Source organism: Miscanthus floridulus, chromosome 19, assembly GCF_019320115.1.
Source record: "Miscanthus floridulus cultivar M001 chromosome 19, ASM1932011v1, whole genome shotgun sequence".
NCBI classification, from domain to species: domain Eukaryota; kingdom Viridiplantae; phylum Streptophyta; class Magnoliopsida; order Poales; family Poaceae; genus Miscanthus; species Miscanthus floridulus.
In genome coordinates, this window is record NC_089598.1 from 40,772,490 (window position 1) to 40,789,426 (window position 16,937).

The 16,937-nt window shown below is 44.1% G+C and overlaps 1 protein-coding gene and 1 pseudogene across 1 annotated transcript; both read left to right on the forward strand.

Moving 5' to 3' along the window:
• Positions 1–240: 240 nt before the first annotated feature.
• On the forward strand, positions 241–6,977 carry LOC136527765 (uncharacterized). Its single transcript, XM_066520605.1, has 6 exons — positions 241–845; positions 968–1,303; positions 1,982–2,040; positions 2,151–2,279; positions 5,079–5,214; positions 6,349–6,977. The coding sequence occupies exons 1-6, from the start codon at positions 477–479 to the stop codon at positions 6,673–6,675; spliced, it is 1,356 nt and encodes a 451-aa protein (XP_066376702.1). The 5' UTR covers positions 241–476; the 3' UTR covers positions 6,676–6,977.
• A 490-nt stretch (positions 6,978–7,467) lies between these two features.
• Positions 7,468–16,356, forward strand: LOC136527767 (uncharacterized; annotated as a pseudogene).
• The last annotated feature ends 581 nt before the right edge of the window (positions 16,357–16,937 follow it).

Here is a 16,937-nt window from a genome sequence, read left to right on the forward strand (position 1 = left end):
GAAATTTCCTGGATGCATTCATTGACCGAGATGGATGATGCAGGATGCTACTGTCCTATACTTCCGTGTTCTCCCAAGGAAGATCGGCTGCTTTTTACGCGGTGCCGCTCGGCTCGTGAGTCGTGACCGCGTCGGTCCGAAACCGAAAGCACCGCGAAGGAAAGCGAAGAGCCCAGTCCCCAGTGTGGCGCGCAGGTGGGCGCCAGCGAAGCAGAAGAAAGCACTCCGCTCCGCCCCCACCGGGCCACCCACTCCAGCTCGCCGGGCTCGTGGGCTCCGGAAGAAGCTGGGAAATATTATTATAATAATTCTAGAAAACAACTCGCGAAAGACGACCAAACCCAGCAGCCGCCGGAGAAGAGGCCGCCAGGAGACGCCGACCTTAGCCGCCGCCACTGCACCAGGCCCCGCGGAGGCAGGCAGGCGAGTGAGCGCGCGCGGGTCGGGTCGGGGCGGCGGCGGGCGGGCGGCCGGCCATGTCGGTGAGTTGCGGGCTCGAGTGGGTGGTGTGCCTGGGCTGCACGCGCTGGGCGTGGAAGCGGCTCACCTACATCGGCGCCTACGACAGCGAGACGTGGCCGCCGGCGTCCCCCGACGAGTTCGAGCCCGTCCCGCGCCTCTGCCGCGCCGTGCTCGCCAACTACGACGAGGACCTGTCCAACCCCAAGTTCGCGCCACCGGAGCGCGGGTACTTCGACATCGACCCCAGGGGCATCGTCAAGCGGGCCACCTACGAGGACGTCGGCAACGCGTGCCCGCCGTATCTTATCTACGTCGACGAGGCGCACAAGGAGATCATCCTCGCCATCCGCGGCCTCAACCTCGTGCGCAACGCCGACTACAAGGTTAGTGCCTGACTGACATCGTCCAGCTCGCGAGCAATCGCGCGATTGGCCCGCCGTTCCATGAGCAAGCAGGCGAGATGATTTGACGGGTCTTGTTGTCGCGTCGCGAATTCGTTCCGCAGGTGCTCATGGACAACAAGCTCGGGATGCAGATGTTCGACGGCGGCTACGTGCACCACGGCCTGCTCAAGGCCGCCAAGTTCATCCTGGAGCGGGAGACGGAGACGCTGCGGGGCCTGCTGCGCCGCTACGGGCCCGAGTACTCGCTCGTCCTCACCGGCCACTCGCTCGGCTCCGGCATCGCCGCGCTCATGACCGTGCTGGTGGTCAACAACCGCAAGGAGTTCGACAACATACCCAGGAGCCGAGTCAAGTGCTACGCCCTCGCGCCCGCCAGGTGCATGTCGCTCAACCTCGCCGTCAAGTACGCTGACGTCATCAGCTCCGTCGTGCTCCAGGTACGGCCTCACGGGGGACGACTTTGACCTTCTATATTGGGGTGGTCGCTCCGGGCTGTATTAGGATGTTGCCATGGACTTCTCCGGATGTTGATCTGCTGCCTTTCATGAACAATTGGCCTGTTGGGATGGTTTGTGGGGAGGGGAGGGGGGAAAGGGGATCGATTTGATCAAATGTGCTTTGCTTGTTGCCTCATTTGGAATGTCTTTCAAAGGTGAATTAGTTTGATTAGAGACAACAGCAGGAATCATTTAGTTTTCACGTGCTAAAGAAAGGTTTACAGGAGGTTTAAGTCATATCTGTCGACTGTCGATCATGAAATGCAATGTTCAATTTGAGGAGCAGCCTGTATCAGTAAATGTACCCTGCTTTCTCATTGCCCCAAAACGCAATGAATTTGTTTCATGCAGCAAGTTGAGTGGATAGGGAGCATGGTTTATATTTCTGAAGAAACTTAGATAGCACACTTGAATATGTTATTTATGCTATTTGTGTGTGCTGCAAGTCTGCAACTACTAATGTTGGTTGTTGCTCTGTTGCTGTCTTGTTTATTCTAAATAAATGAACCTCTATGAACTCAGCCAATCCTATGTTGTCAATTTAATTGTCATCTCTGGTAGTTATGAAATCTTAGTCTCATCTGAAGTCTTTGCCTTACTTTTTGGTGTCTCTTCCAGGATGACTTTTTGCCAAGAACGCCGACACCGCTAGAGTACATCTTTGGGTCTATCTTCTGGTAACTAGATCATTTTCTCCAGATTCTTATCATTTCTGCTCTTGTCTAGCAAAAACAAAACAACTGCATGTATGATTGAGTTTTTCACCAGGCCTTTATGCTTTGGACAGCTTGCCCTGCTTGCTATTCCTCATGTGCTTGAGAGATACATTTAAACAACACAAGAGAAAATTTAAAGATCCAAGAAGATTGTATGCTCCTGGGCGAATGTATCATATCGTTGAGAGGAAATTTTGCAGGTAATGTATCATATCATTGCAAAGAGTAGCTTCCCCTGCTTGCTAATTGCTCGTTTGCGTTTTTGTGTCATAAATAATATAAACAACAAACCTACTCTTCTAGTATAAGGAAGCTCCTGCCTGTTGCTTATAATCCATGCTACAGCCATTTTTCATGATTTAATTTAAAGCAAGGATTGTTAGTCCTTGTTTTGTTTCTAGCAGAAAGCAGCAAAGCTTCAGTCTGCTCGTGCATGAGAGTATGGAAGCTCCAATCATGTATTCTTCTATATTGTTTGAACAGATGAAGGCTACCTTGTTTTCCTCAACTTCCTTACATTTCTGCTGGTCCATTACAGGATCAAGATAAAATGAATTACAAATACAACAACAACAACAACAACAAAGCCTTTAAGTCCCAAACAAGTTGGGGTAGGCTAGAGTTGAAACCCAACAGAAGCAATCAAGGTTCAGGCACGTGAATAGCTGTCTTCCAAGCACTCCTATCTAAGGCTAAGTCTTTGGGTATATCCCATCCTTTCAAGTCTCCTTTTATTGCCTCTATCCAAGTCAACTTCGGTCTTCCTCTGCCTCTCTTCACGTTACTATCCTGACTTAGGATTCCACTACGCACCGGTGCATCTGGAGGTCTCCGTTGCACATGACCAAACTATCTCAACCGGTGTTGGACAAGCTTTTCTTCAATTGGCGCTACCCCTAATCTCTCACGTATATCATCGTTCCGAACTCGATCCCTTCTTGTATGACCGCAAATCCAACGCAACATACGCATTTCCACGACACTTAGCTGTTGAATATGTCGTCTTTTCGTAGGCCAACATTCTGCACCATACAACATAGCAGGTCTAAGCGCCGTCCTATAAAACTTGCCTTTTAGCTTCTGTGGCACCCTTTTGTCACATAGGACACCAGACGCTTGCCGCCACTTCATCCACCCTGCTTTGATTCTATGGCTAACATCTTCATCAATATCCCCGTCCCTCTGTAGCATTGATCATAAATATCGAAAGGTATCCTTCCTAGGCACTACTTGACCTTCCAAACTAACATCTTCCTCCTCCCGAGTAGTAGTGCCGAAGTCACATCTCATATACTCAGTTTTAGTTCTACTAAGTCTAAAACCTTTGGACTCCAAAGTCTCCCGCCATAACTCCAGTTTCTGATTTACTCCTGTCCGACTTTCATCAACTAGCACTACATCGTCCGCGAAAAGCATACACCAAGGGATGTCCCCTTGTATGTCCCTTGTGACCTCATCCATCACTAAAGCAAACAAATAAGGGCTCAAAGCTGACCCTTGATGTAGTCCTATCCTAATCGGGAAGTCATCCGTGTCTCCATCACTTGTTCGAACTCTAGTCACAACATTGCTGTACATGTCCTTAATGAGCCCGACGTACTTCGTTGGGACTTTATGTTTGTCCAAAGCCCACCACATAACATTCCTTGGTATTTTATCATAAGCCTTCTCCAAGTCAATAAAACCATATGTAGGTCCTTCTTCTTCTCCCTATACCGCTCCATAACTTGTCTTATTAAGAAAATGGCTTCCATAGTTGACCTTCCGGGCATGAAACCAAATTGGTTCATAGAGACCCGCGTTATTGCTCTCAAGCGATGCTCGATAACTCTCTTCCATAGCTTCATAGTATGGCTCATCAACTTAATTCCCCGGTAATTTGTACAACTTTGAATATCCCCTTTATTCTTGTAGGTCGGTACCAATATACTTCTCCTCTACTCATCAGGCATCTTGTTCGATCGAAAAATATGGTTGAACAGCTTGGTTCACCATACTACAGCTATGTCCCCGAGGCATCTCCACACCTTGATTGGGATACCATCCGGTCCCATCGCCTTACCTCCTTTCATCCTTTTCAACACCTCTCTGACCTCAGATTCTTGGATTCTCCGCACAAAGCGCCTATTGGTGTCATCAAAAGAGCCATCCAACTGAAAGGTTGTCCATATTCTCACCATTGAACAATTTGTCAAAATACTCTTGCCATCGATGTCGGATCTCATCCTCCTTTACCAAGAGATGCTCCCTTTCATCCTTAATGCACTTAACTTGGTTGAAGTCCCGTGTCTTTCTCTCACGAATCCTAGCCATCCTATAAATGTCCTTCTCTCCTTGCTTCGTACTCAAATGTTGGTAAAGATCCTCGTACGTTCTACCCTTTGCCACACTTACAGCTCGCTTTGCAGTCTTCTTTGCCACCTTATACTTCTCTATGTTGTCCACACTCCTGTCATGGTACAAGCGTCTATAGCATTCTTTCTTCTCCTTAATAGCCCTTTGGACTTCCTCGTTCCACCACCAAGTATCTTTAGCCTCGCATCCCCTTCCTTTGGTTACTCCACACACCTCTGAGGCTACCTTCCGAATATTGGTTGCAATCTTGTCCCACATATTGTTTATGTCGTCTTCTTCCTTCCAAGCGCCCTCTTTGATAACCCTTTCCCTAAATACCTCTGACGTCTCCTCTTTCAGTTTCCACCACTTTGTTCTTTCAATCTTAGCTTGTTTAGGAATATTAAATAAGGTAGAGTTCAGGAGCCAAGTACAGATTAGTTGTTACAGAATTGACGAGTTATCTGGAGATTATCGGATAATATATCTTATTAGGGTCTATTATCATGGAATGTGATCCATGTCAGGACCTTGGTTTGATGTATGTTCTGCACTATCTGCATAATACAATGCTAGAGATGTTTTATTTTACAAAACTTCTTCATTGTTGTACACAAAAAGTATGTTTTGATATTTTTAATGACTACAATGCTACTCATCTGCAGATGTGGAAGATTCCCACCTGAGGTCAGAACTGCAATTCCAGTGGAAGGACGATTTGAGCATGTTGTGTTATCATGCAGTACCACTTCTGATCATGCTATTGCTTGGATTGAACGGGAATCACAAAAGGCTTTAGAGGTATATACTCATTATACATGTTGCAGATTTATTTAACAAATTTCCATGTATTTTCACTTTTTTTCTGAACTGTAGTATCTTGTTGATTACACGGTTATCCAATTGCTAGGCCATATTGTATTTATGGTTGGTATACCATTGTATTTACAAGAAATTGTTAGAAAATGAAAGGGAAGACCCCCGACCATATATATACTACAAATATCCAATATAAGGAAATAGTACCACAAGATACTAACTCCTAAATAGCGGAGGATCAACAAGAAATTGTGGAACCATGTTTGCATGACTAGCTTATATGGTTTTGCCGTATGGAAAACCATGGAAAACTGTGCCAAAACTGTATTTTTCCAAGCATCTGTGAATAGCATACTTGTTTAGATTTGGCTTTACGTGTTATCCTTTTTGCTTCTTCTATTTCTCTTTTCTGTGCATTTTTCTTCCCTAAAAGCTGTTGTAAATTAGGAAGTACACTTTTGTGTTCAAAAAAATAAATAAATTATGAAGTACACTTGTGTCATCATGTTTTTTTTGTAGTATACTGCATTTTCTTCCTGTTTGGTTCGTCACCACTTCTTGTCACGCCACAGGTTAGTCATGGCACATTTTTTTGGCAGGTGTTTGTTTCACTGCCACAACCATGGCACGCCGCACTTTCTTAGCACACTGTCCCACATGTCATAGACTCATTTTCATGCCAAGCTTTGCCACAAGTGTGGCATCGATTTTGCTCGCCGCACTTTCTGTGGCAGCCACAGTTTGCCAAAGGTTAGGCGTGGCAAATTCTGGCACCAACCAAACAGACCCTTAACTTAGAAGACAAAAGGGTGAGCTACTTGCGAACAAAATGTTCTGAAATGTGCTCCCTCCATTCCAAATATAAGATGTTTTGGCTATTCTAGATACATAGATTTTGCTATGCATATAGATATACACTATGTTTACATACATAGTTAAAGCAATGTATCTAGAAAAGCCAAAACGTCTTACACTTTGGAACTGAGCGAGTACATCTTTGTAGCAGCAAACTCAGCAGATCTTCTGTGTGCTGGAACTTGTGGTTACTTGCAGCACTGGTATGCTAACATTTGCAGTGAATATTTGTTATTGATTACAGATCTATATTTTTCGCAGCTAATGATGGACAGCAAGAAGGAAATGACTCCACCTCCGCAGCAAAAGATGGAGAGATTGCAAAGTTTTGAGGAGGAACACAAAAGTGCTCTCCAGAGAGCAAAGACCCTGGATGTTCCTCATGCCGCAGACCTGTCTGAAGAGGAGATTCAGGAGGATGGTAGCACTGGACCACCCTCTGGTACTCATAGCGAGACAACCACGGAAACAAAATCTGCAGGTAGAACAAGTTGGGACGAACTGATGGAGAAGCTTTTCACCAGGGATGAAGATGGGAAACTTGTCGTGAACAAGGATGCCATGGTGAGGGAAATTACTGTCGAGTAACGAGTGCCGAGACTGCTCTGCCCATGGTTTAGTTCATTCTATTAGCCAGCTGTATAAAAGAGTAAGTTGCAGTTGTAATATATCTCTGCTACTTTTTTGGCTAGTGTTGAAAATGTCATTTTGAGATCCGGTCATTTTTGGTATAGAGAAGAGGGATAGTACCAAGGTCTCTCTAGTGCAGAGGCTTCATCTGTGTGCATTATTGGACGTTTGAAGTCTTGTAAATTTATTGTACATTGTTAGTGGCAATGGATTGCGAATTCAGAATTTTGTTTTGGGCAAAACTAAAATCCTTCTGAATCTGCTTTCAATGTTTTTTTCTTTTCATTTGATAAAGGATGCGTGCTCGTTCACTTGAATTGTGACCAAATTCTGCAAAAATATATCTTACCGCTTCTCTTTTAGCTTGAACTACTTTATCATTTTATTTGCAAATAGCAGAACTAATTATCGATATATGCTCTTGCACGAACTAGAATATTATGAGACCTTGGACTAATCAAAATTTCTTTTCTTTGTGCACTCTATCTGTATGTATATTTTCTAACACGAAGCTCATATGGATACTATGTGATCTCTATCGGTCATCTATCTATCCTCAGCATGTTGATGTTATGTTGAAACCATAGTTTAACTGCAACCTACTATGTTATCTCTATCGCTCATCTCTATCCTCAGCATGTTGATGTTATGTTGAAACCTTTGTTTAATTGCAACCAATTCAGTGTTTTGTATAAGTTTAGCCCTTATTTGGGAGTGGTTTTCCTACCGAATTGGCTAAAGCTCACAGGGATGCTATGTCTGGGCTGCGCGCGCTGGGCGTGGAAGCGGCTCACCTACATCGGCGCCTACGACAGCGAGACCTTGATGAGGACATGTCACCTTCAGATACGAACAATGATTATAAGGTGCGCTCGTTCCTATATTTGCATAGTGGCTTTGGTTATAATTCACTTGGTTCCACATGTACATGTCACTATTTGAATGTAGGTACAAATATGTCTCAACGTGCAAGTTCATCAAAGTTGAACTTTTGGTTCGTCGGCAGCCCGACAGTGCCTCATTGGGAAGGTCATAACTCATCCATCCGGAGTGCGATCGAGGTCAATGAGCACTTGATGGAAAGCTTGTTTGATAAGCTTTCAAATAGATCTGGTCGCATCTCAATATCACGTCGTCAAGGCCTCCAAATCATCAATATATTCTGTCGCTATTTTTGACGGGAGCTACACTGTCGTCATGGGCTTGTTAGACATCCTTGGGACCCAGGCCCAAGTTGGAGCACGCCCCAAAAAGATGGAGAATGCCTAAGAGATGGCCTTGGACGTCCTCCTCCTTGGCCACCACCTTAGGAGGCCAGCAAGGACGTCCAAGCCAAGCCAGAGGCCCAGTCCAATCCGAGTTCGAGTCTGCCTCGGCCGTCAGAACCAGTCTGCAATAAAACGGACGCCCAGGACGCATCCGAACTCCGTTTTCGATGATCCACATATGGATGGAAAGCTAATTTGATAAGGAAGCCAATCCAAGTGGTTTCGTGTCAAAACCTTTTCGGAATCAACGGGAATCGTCGAAACAAGTCAGCGTCCAGAATCTGTCAGGGTGCTGCGACACCTACTTTTGGTCCGTTGGACCGTGTATCGTGTTTGGGCCCATTAGGGGGGGGCGTCCAGGGTAGGCGACGACCCTAAGACCTTTATAATCATACGTCGCCGCCGTCATTAGGTTTTGGGTTTTGCTTAGATTATTCTGTCAAGAAACAGTTTCACCGTTCTTCGGTTTGTGAGACCCCAACTCGTGAGATTAATTTTTCATCTGCAATTTGGTTGCTTTCTTTCTTGTTCTTGCTTGTGTTCTTCGTTGCGCAGGTAGGGATTAACCTTCTTGGCGAGGTCAACCTGGTCCGTGACTTGGTTGATAACTAGAGGAGCTGTGGTGCTAAGATTGCAGGGTTCGATCTTTCGATCTGAAGCCGGATCGGTGTGTCATTCTCCGCCACAACGATAGTTATCTTGAACCTGACGGAAGATCGGGACCCCCGTCTACATTAAGTGGTAATCAGAGCTAAGGTATACCGTCAGGTTCACTTTTATTCCCTAGTTTGAGAGTTTCGCATTCGTCCTATAGTCCAGTGACATACTTTATTTCCTATCCTAGAACCTTCCGCGCCATAGCCTTTGCATATTTCAGTTTCAGATTCTGTTGTTGAGTTTGTGTCCTAGGTCAAAGTCTTGTTGCTGGTTTAGATTGTGTTCTTTTCTAGTTTGTATTGATTCCTCCACCCGCCGCTATTCCGTATCACCATCAGTTTGCATCTTGTGTCCACTAAAACCCTTATTCGAGCAGCTTCCTTAAAACAGTCATAACTTTTGCATCCGAACTCGAAACGGGAAAAATTTTATATCTACGGAGAATGCCAGAAAATTTTAGATCTATTTCATCCCAGCGTTGCTGGGTTCGCAAAAATTAGATTTGCGAAATTCGATTAGGAAAATTGAGTTTCTGGGCCCATAAGTTTTGGTATGCTTTTTAGAGCACAGTCCTAATTTTCTATAGGCCACATCTTTTATTCAATTGAACTCAAATTTTTTGTGGTTTATTCTTGTGTGCTCCTTGCTGAGAAAAAAATATCAAAAGAGCAAAAGCAAGAAAAAAAAGAGTGGAAAAAAATAAAAGAAAAAAAATAGTAAAAGAGAATAGAAGATATCGAAAAGGAGCACATAAGGAACACTCAATAGCTCTATTGTTTGTGGTACCTTTTGCCTTGTTCATATCCGTTGCTACCTTTAATACTTGTTTCCTTTCATCCTTGTTTCCTCTCTTGTTTATCACAATTGGTGATAGGAACACGTATAGGCCAGCAACTAGGACAAGTGCTCTGGACATTTATTCAATATTGCTGTCTGTCACTGACTTATGTGCCATATATACATATTTGTTTTTTTGCGTGCCTCCCAAGCTCCACATATACTTCAGATCGGTACAGAAAAAGACCCTTGCAATCTTGGTGTCACACCCTCACAGGTATCACGTACCAGCCACCGGTTGTACCGTCCACTGCTTTGCGTTGGTAAGAACCTTGTAAGAGCTTGATAAGGTGTTTCCTTTTGCTATGATCTTGAGAGGCAGCACCACTCCACCTGCGTAGTAGGATTATTAGGGATAACCTTCACTATTTGTTCCTTGTTTTTGTGTTTACAATGACAGGTTGTTCGTATCCACCGACTTATGATGGTATAGGTGCTGATGAGTACATGGAGTGGGAAATTACCATCGATAACATATTTGCTACTCGCTTTATGTGTCCAAGGAGAAAGGTAAAAAATGCAGCTAGTGTTTTGCTACATTCTGCTTTATCTTGGTGGGAGTCTTTAGATCCTTTTGATAAGCCTCAAACTTAGAATGATATGAAACTTCTTATGCGAGAAACCTTTGTTAATCCACCTTCTATTTTGACTTCATATGATGAGGTGCACCATTTAGAGGAAGAGTCTGTTGTTATTCCTCCTACTATGCCTAACCTTTTGCAGGACAATGTAGAAAAGAGTAAGGATGATGTGACAGAAAATGAGAAGCTCACAGCCCCATGTGAAAATTCAGAACCATCAACTATTACCTCTGCTGAACATGAGAGCAAAGGTAATGCCCTTGATGCTAAACTCACAGAAGGTGAGAGTTCTCTTGATGTGCTAAATTTTTCCACCAATCATGCTATGATAGAGCAAATTTTAGTGGAGCATTCGCTTGATTTACCTTTGTCACAAGATGATTTGCTTGATGTTTCTTATGATAAAGATGACTTGCATGATGATATTTATGTTATACCCATGCAATCATTGAAGAATGATCACGCTATATGTGTGCTGAAAATGAGCACTTGTGCTGAAAATAGACTTGTTATTCATAATGCTAGTGAAGTTGATGAGCTGAAATTGTTGTCTTCTTTAAATACTTTGGGTTACATTGAATTTGATGTTCCGTGTAATCTTAGTTCTTTAGAGGAGAAACTTTATGCATATGCTGATTTGCCATGGTTCTCTAGACATACATATCATTTTATTGGAAAATATAATTGTAAAGGAGAGTATATGGTGCATCGTGTCTATATTTGTTCAAATATGAAATCTCTTTATATTGTGCAAAAGTATGATCAACCAAAGGATTGCAATTGCTATAATCTTGTCATGTCAAGTTCCCATAGTTTTGTTATAAAGAAACATGTTAAATTTCAAGAAGGAGAGCAATGTTGGCTACTACCGACAACTTGTCCACTAGCTAAGCTCAAACCGAGGACGGTTTGTTGTCAAGAAGGGGAGGATGATGAGGACATGGCACCTTCAGATACGAACAATGATTATAAGGTGCGCTCGTTCCTATATTTGTATAGTGATATTGGTTATAATTCACTTGGTTCCACATGTACATGTCACTATTTGAATGTAGGTACAAATATGTCTCAACGTGCAAGTTCATCAAAGTTGAACTTTTGGTTCGTCGGCAGCCCGACAGTGCCTCATTGGGAAGGCCATAACTCATCCATCCGGAGTGCGATCGAGGTCAATGAGCACTTGATGGAAAGCTTGTTTGATAAGCTTTCAAATAGATCTGGTCCCATATCAATATCACGTCGTCAAGGCCTCCAAATCACCAATATATTCTGTCGCTATTTCTGGCGAGAGCTGCACTGTCGTCATGGGCTTGTTAGACATCCTTAGGACCCAGGCCCAAGTTGGAGCACGCCCCAAGAAGATAGAGAATGCCTAAGAGATGGCCTTGGACGTCCTCCTCCTTGGCCACCACCTTAGGAGGCCAGCAAGGACGTCCAAGCCAAGCCAGAGGCCCAGTCCAATCCGAGTTCGAGTCTGCCTCGGCCGTCAGAACCAGTCTGCAATAAAACGGACGCCCAGGACGCATCCGAACTCCGTTTTCGATGATCCACATATGGATGGAAAGCTAATTTGATAAGGAAGTCAATCCAAGTGGTTTCGTGTCAAAACCTTTTCGGAATCAACGGGAATCGTCGAAACAAGTCAGCGTCCAGAATCTGTTAGGGTGCTGCGACACCTACTTTTGGTCCGTTGGACCGTGTATCGTGTTTGGGCCCATTAGGGGGGGCGTCCAGGGTAGGCGACGACCCTAAGACCTTTATAATCATACGTCGCCGCCGTCATTAGGTTTTGGGTTTTGCTTAGATTATTCTGTCAAGAAACAGTTTCGCCGTTCTTCGGTTTGTGAGATCCCAACTCGTGAGATTAATTTTTTATCTGTAATTTGGTTGCTTTCTTTCTTGTTCTTGCTTGTGTTCTTCGTTGCGCAGGCAGGGATTAGCCTTCTTGGCGAGGTCAACCTGGTCCGTGACTTGGTTGATAACCAGAGGAGCTGTGGTGCTAAGATTGCAGGGTTCGATCTTTCGATCTGAAGCCGGATCGGTGTGTCATTTTCCGCCACAATGATAATTATCTTGAACCTGACGGAAGATTGGGACCCCGTCTACATTAGACCTGGCCGCCGGCGTCCCCCGACGAGTTCGAGCCCGTCCCGCGCCTCTGCCGCGCCGTGCTCGCCAACTACGACGAGGACCTGTCCAACCCCAAGTTCGCGCTGCCGGAGCGCGGGTACTTCGACATCGACCCCAGGGGCATCGTCAAGCGGGCCGCCTACGAGGACGTCGGCAACGCGTGCCCACCGTATCTTATCTACGTCGACGAGGCGCACAAGGAGATCATCCTCGCCATCCGCGGCCTCAACTTCGTGCGCAACGCCGACTACAAGGTTAGTGCCTGAATGACATCGTCCAGCTCGCGAGCAATCGCGTGATTGGCCCGCCGTTCCATGAGCAAGCAGGCGAGATGATTTGACGGGTCTTGTTGTCGCGTCGCGAATTCGTTCCGCATGTGCTCATGGACAACAAGCTCGGGATGCAGATGTTCGACGGCGGCTACGTGCACCACGGCCTGCTCAAGGCCGCCAAGTTCATCCTGGAGCGGGAGACGGAGACGCTGCGGGACCTGCTGCGCCGCTACGGGCCCGAGTACAAGCTCGTCCTCACCGGCCACTCGCTCGGCTCCGGCATCGCCGCGCTCATGACCGTGCTGGTGGTCAACAACCGCAAGGAGTTCGACAACATACCCAGGAGCCGAGTCAAGTGCTACACCCTCGCGCCCGCCAGGTGCATGTCGCTCAACCTCGCCGTCAAGTACGCTGACGTCATCAACTCCGTCGTGCTCTAGGTACGGCCTCACGGGGGACGAGTTTGACCTTCTATATTGGGGTGGTCGCTTCGGGCTGTATTAGGATGTTGCCATGGACTTCTCCGGATGTTGATCTGCTGCCTTTCATCAACAATTGCCCTGTTGGGATGGTTTTTGGGGAGGGGAGGGGAGGGGGGAAAGGGGATCGATTTGATCAAATGTGCTTTGCTTGTTGCCTCATTTGGAATGTCTTTCAAAGGTGAATTAGTTTGATTAGAGACAACAGCAGGAATCATTTAGTTTTCACGTGCTAAAGAAAGGTTTACAGGAGGTTTAAGTCATATATGTCGACTGTCGATCATGAAATGCAATGTTCAATTTGAGGAGCAGCCTGTATCAGTAAATGTACGCTGCTTTCTCATTGCCCCAAAACACAATGAATTTGTTTCATACAGCAAGTTGAGTGGATAGGGAGCATGGTTTATATTTCTGAAGAAACCTAGATAGCACACTTGAATATGTTATTTATGCTATTTGTGTGTGCTGCAAGTCTGCAACTACTAATGTTGGTTGTTGCTCTGTTGCTGTCTTGTTTATTCTAAATAAATGAACCTCTGTGAACTCAGCCAATCCTATGTTGTCAGTTTAATTGTCATCTCTGGTAGTAATGAAATCTTAGTCTCATCTGAAGTCTTTGGCTTACGTTTTGGTGTCTCTTCCAGGATGACTTTTTGCCAAGAACGCCGACACCGCTAGAGTACATCTTTGGGTCTATCTTCTGGTAACTAGATCATTTTCTCCAGATTCTTATGTATTTCTGCTCTTGTCTAGCAAAAACAAAACAACTGCATGTATGATTGAGTTTTTCACCAGGCCTTTATGCTTTGGACAGCTTGCCCTGCTTGCTATTCCTCATCTGCTTGTGAGATACATTTAAACAAGACAAGAGAAAATTTAAAGATCCAAGAAGATTGTATGCTCCTGGGCGACTGTATCATATCGTTGAGAGGAAATTTTGCAGGTAATGTATCATATGATTGCACAGAGTAGCTTCCCCTGCTTGCTAATTGCTCGTTTGCGTTTTTGTGTCATAAATAATATAAACAACAAACCTACTCTTCTAGTATAAGGAAGCTCCTGCCTGTTGCTTATATTCCATGCTACAGCCATTTTTCATGATTTAATTTAAAGCGAGGATTGTTAGTCCTTGTTTTGTTTCTAGCAGAAAGCAGCAAAGCTTCAGTCTGCTCGTGCATGAGAGTATGGAAGCTCCAATCATGTATTCTTCTATATTGGTTGAACAGATGAAGGCTACCTTGTTTTCCTCAACTTCCTTACATTTCTGCTGGTCCATTACAGGATCAAGATGAAATGAATTACGAATCTTAAGAATAAATAAGATAGAGTTCAGGAGCCTAGTACAGATTAGTTGTTACAGAATTGACGAGTTATCTGGAGATTATCGGATAATATATCTTATTAGGGTCTATTATCATGGAATGTGATCCATGTCAGGACCTTGGTTTGATGTATGTTCTGCACTATCTGCATAATACAATGCTAGAGATGTTTTATTTCACAAAACTTCTTCATTGTTGTACACAAAAAGTATGTTTTGATATTTTTAATGACTACAATGCTACTCATCTGCAGATGTGGAAGATTCCCACCTGAGGTCAGAACTGCAATTCCAGTGGAAGGACGATTTGAGCATGTCGTGTTATCATGCAGTACCACTTCTGATCATGCTATTGCTTGGGTTGAACGGGAATCACAAAAGGCTTTAGAGGTATATACTCATTATACATGTTGCAGATTTATTTAACAAATTTCCATGTATTTTCACTTTTTTCTGAACTGTAGTATCTTGTTGATTACACAGTTATCCAATTGCTAGGCCATATTGTATTTATGGTTGGTATACCATTGTATTTACAAGAAATTGTTAGAAAATGAAAGGGAAGACCCCCGACCATCTATATACTACAAATATCCAATATAAGGAAATAGTACCACAAGATACTAACTCCTAAATAGCGGAGGATCAACAAGAAATTGTGGAACCATGTTTGCATGACTAGCTTATATGGTTTTGCCGTATGGAAAACCATGGAAAACTGTGCCAAAACTGTATTTTTCCAAGCATCTGTGAATAGCATACTTGTTTAGATTTGGCTTTACGTGTTATCCTTTTTGCTTCTTCTATTTCTCTTTTCTGTGCATTTTTCTTCCCTAAAAGCTGTTGTAAATTAGGAAGTACACTTTTGCGTTCAAAAAAATAAATAAATTATGAAGTACACTTGTGTCATCATGGTTTTTTTGTAGTATACTGCATTTTCTTCCTGTTTGGTTCGCCACCACTTCTTGTCACGCCACAGGTTAGTCATGGCACATTTTTTTTGGCAGCTGTTTGTTTCACTGCCACAACCATGGCACGCCGCACTTTCTTAGCACACTGTCCCACATGTCATAGACTCATTTTCATGCCAAGCTTTGCCACAAGTGTGGCATCGATTTTGCTCGCTGCACTTTCTGTGGCAGCCACAGTTTGCCGAAGGTTAGGCGTGGCAAATTCTGGCACCAACCAAACAGACCCTTAACTTAGAAGACAAAAGGGTGAGCTACTTGCGAACAAAGTGTTCAGAAATGTGCTCCCTCCATTCCAAATATAAGATGTTTTGGCTATTCTAGATACATAGATTTTGCTATGCATTTAGATATACACTATGTTTACCTACATAGTTAAAGCAATGTATCTAGAAAAGCCAAAACGTCTTATACTTTGGAACTGAGCGAGTACATCTTTGTAGCAGCAAACTCAGCAGAGCTTCTGTGTGCTGGAACTTGTGGTTACTTGCAGCACTGGTATGCTAACATTTGCAGCGAATATTTGTTATTGATTACAGATCTATATTTTTCGCAGCTAATGATGGACAGCAAGAAGGAAATGACTCCACCTCCGCAGCAAAAGATGGAGAGATTGCAAAGTTTTGAGGATGAACACAAAAATGCTCTCCAGAGAGCAAAGACCCTGGATGTTCCTCATGCCGCAGACCTGTCTGAAGAGGAGATTCAGGAGCATGGTAGCACTGGACCACCCTCTGGTACTCATAGCGAGACAACCACGGATACAAAATCTGCAGGTAGAACAAGTTGGGACGAACTGATGGAGAAGCTTTTCACCAGGGATGAAGATGGGAAACTTGTCGTGAACAAGGATGCCATGGTAAGGGAAATTACTGTCGAGTAACGAGTGCCGAGACTGCTCTGCCCATGGTTTAGTCCATTCTATTAGCCAGCTGTATAAAAGAGTAAGTTGCAGTTGTAATATATGTCTACTACTTTTTTGGCTAGTGTTGAGAATGTCTTTTTGAGATCGGTCATTTTTGGTATAGAGAAGAGGGATAGTACCAAGGTCTATCTAGTGCAGAGGCTTCATCTGTGTGCATTATTGGACGTTTGAAGTCTTGTAAATTTTTTGTACATTGTTAGTGGCAATGGATTGCGAATTCAGAATTTTGTTTTGGGCAAAACTAAAATCCTTCTGAATCTGCTTTCAATGTTTTTTTTCTTTTCATTTGATAAAGGATGCGTGCTCGTTCACTTGAATTGTGACCAAATTCTGCAAAAATATATCTTACCGCTTCTCTTTTAGCTTGAGCTATTTTATCATTTTATTTGCAAATAGCAGAACTAATTATCGATATATGCTCTTGCACGAACTAGAATATTATGAGACCTTGGACTAATCAAAATTTCTTTTCTTTGTGCACTCTATCTGTATGTTTATTTTCTAACACGATGCTCATATGGATACTGTCGGTGTTTCGGACCGGGGGTCCTCAACCAACTAGTGAATTTGTTCTGCGTGCTCCCGATTCCGGATGGTGATGCAAAGAGACACAAGGTTTATACTGGTTCAGGCAATCGGCGTCCTACGTCCAGTCTGAGGGATAGAACTTGTATTCCTCGCACCGAAGTGCTCGTAGCAGGGGGTTACAAGCTAAGGGAGAGAGGGAACTTGTCCCAGGTCTCGGCAGGGTGTCGTGGGGCCGTCTGAGACGTTGCTCTCAA

Excerpts from the sequence above, each read along its gene's own strand:
- LOC136527765 (XM_066520605.1), top strand. The coding sequence starts at position 477 with ATGTCGGTGAGTTGCGGGCTCGAGTGGGTGGTGTGCCTGGGCTGCACG. Across the intron at positions 846-967 it reads TGCGCAACGCCGACTACAAG|GTGCTCATGGACAACAAGCT; the intron begins GTTAGTGCCTGA and ends TTCGTTCCGCAG. Across the intron at positions 5,215-6,348 it reads AATCACAAAAGGCTTTAGAG|CTAATGATGGACAGCAAGAA; the intron begins GTATATACTCAT and ends TATTTTTCGCAG.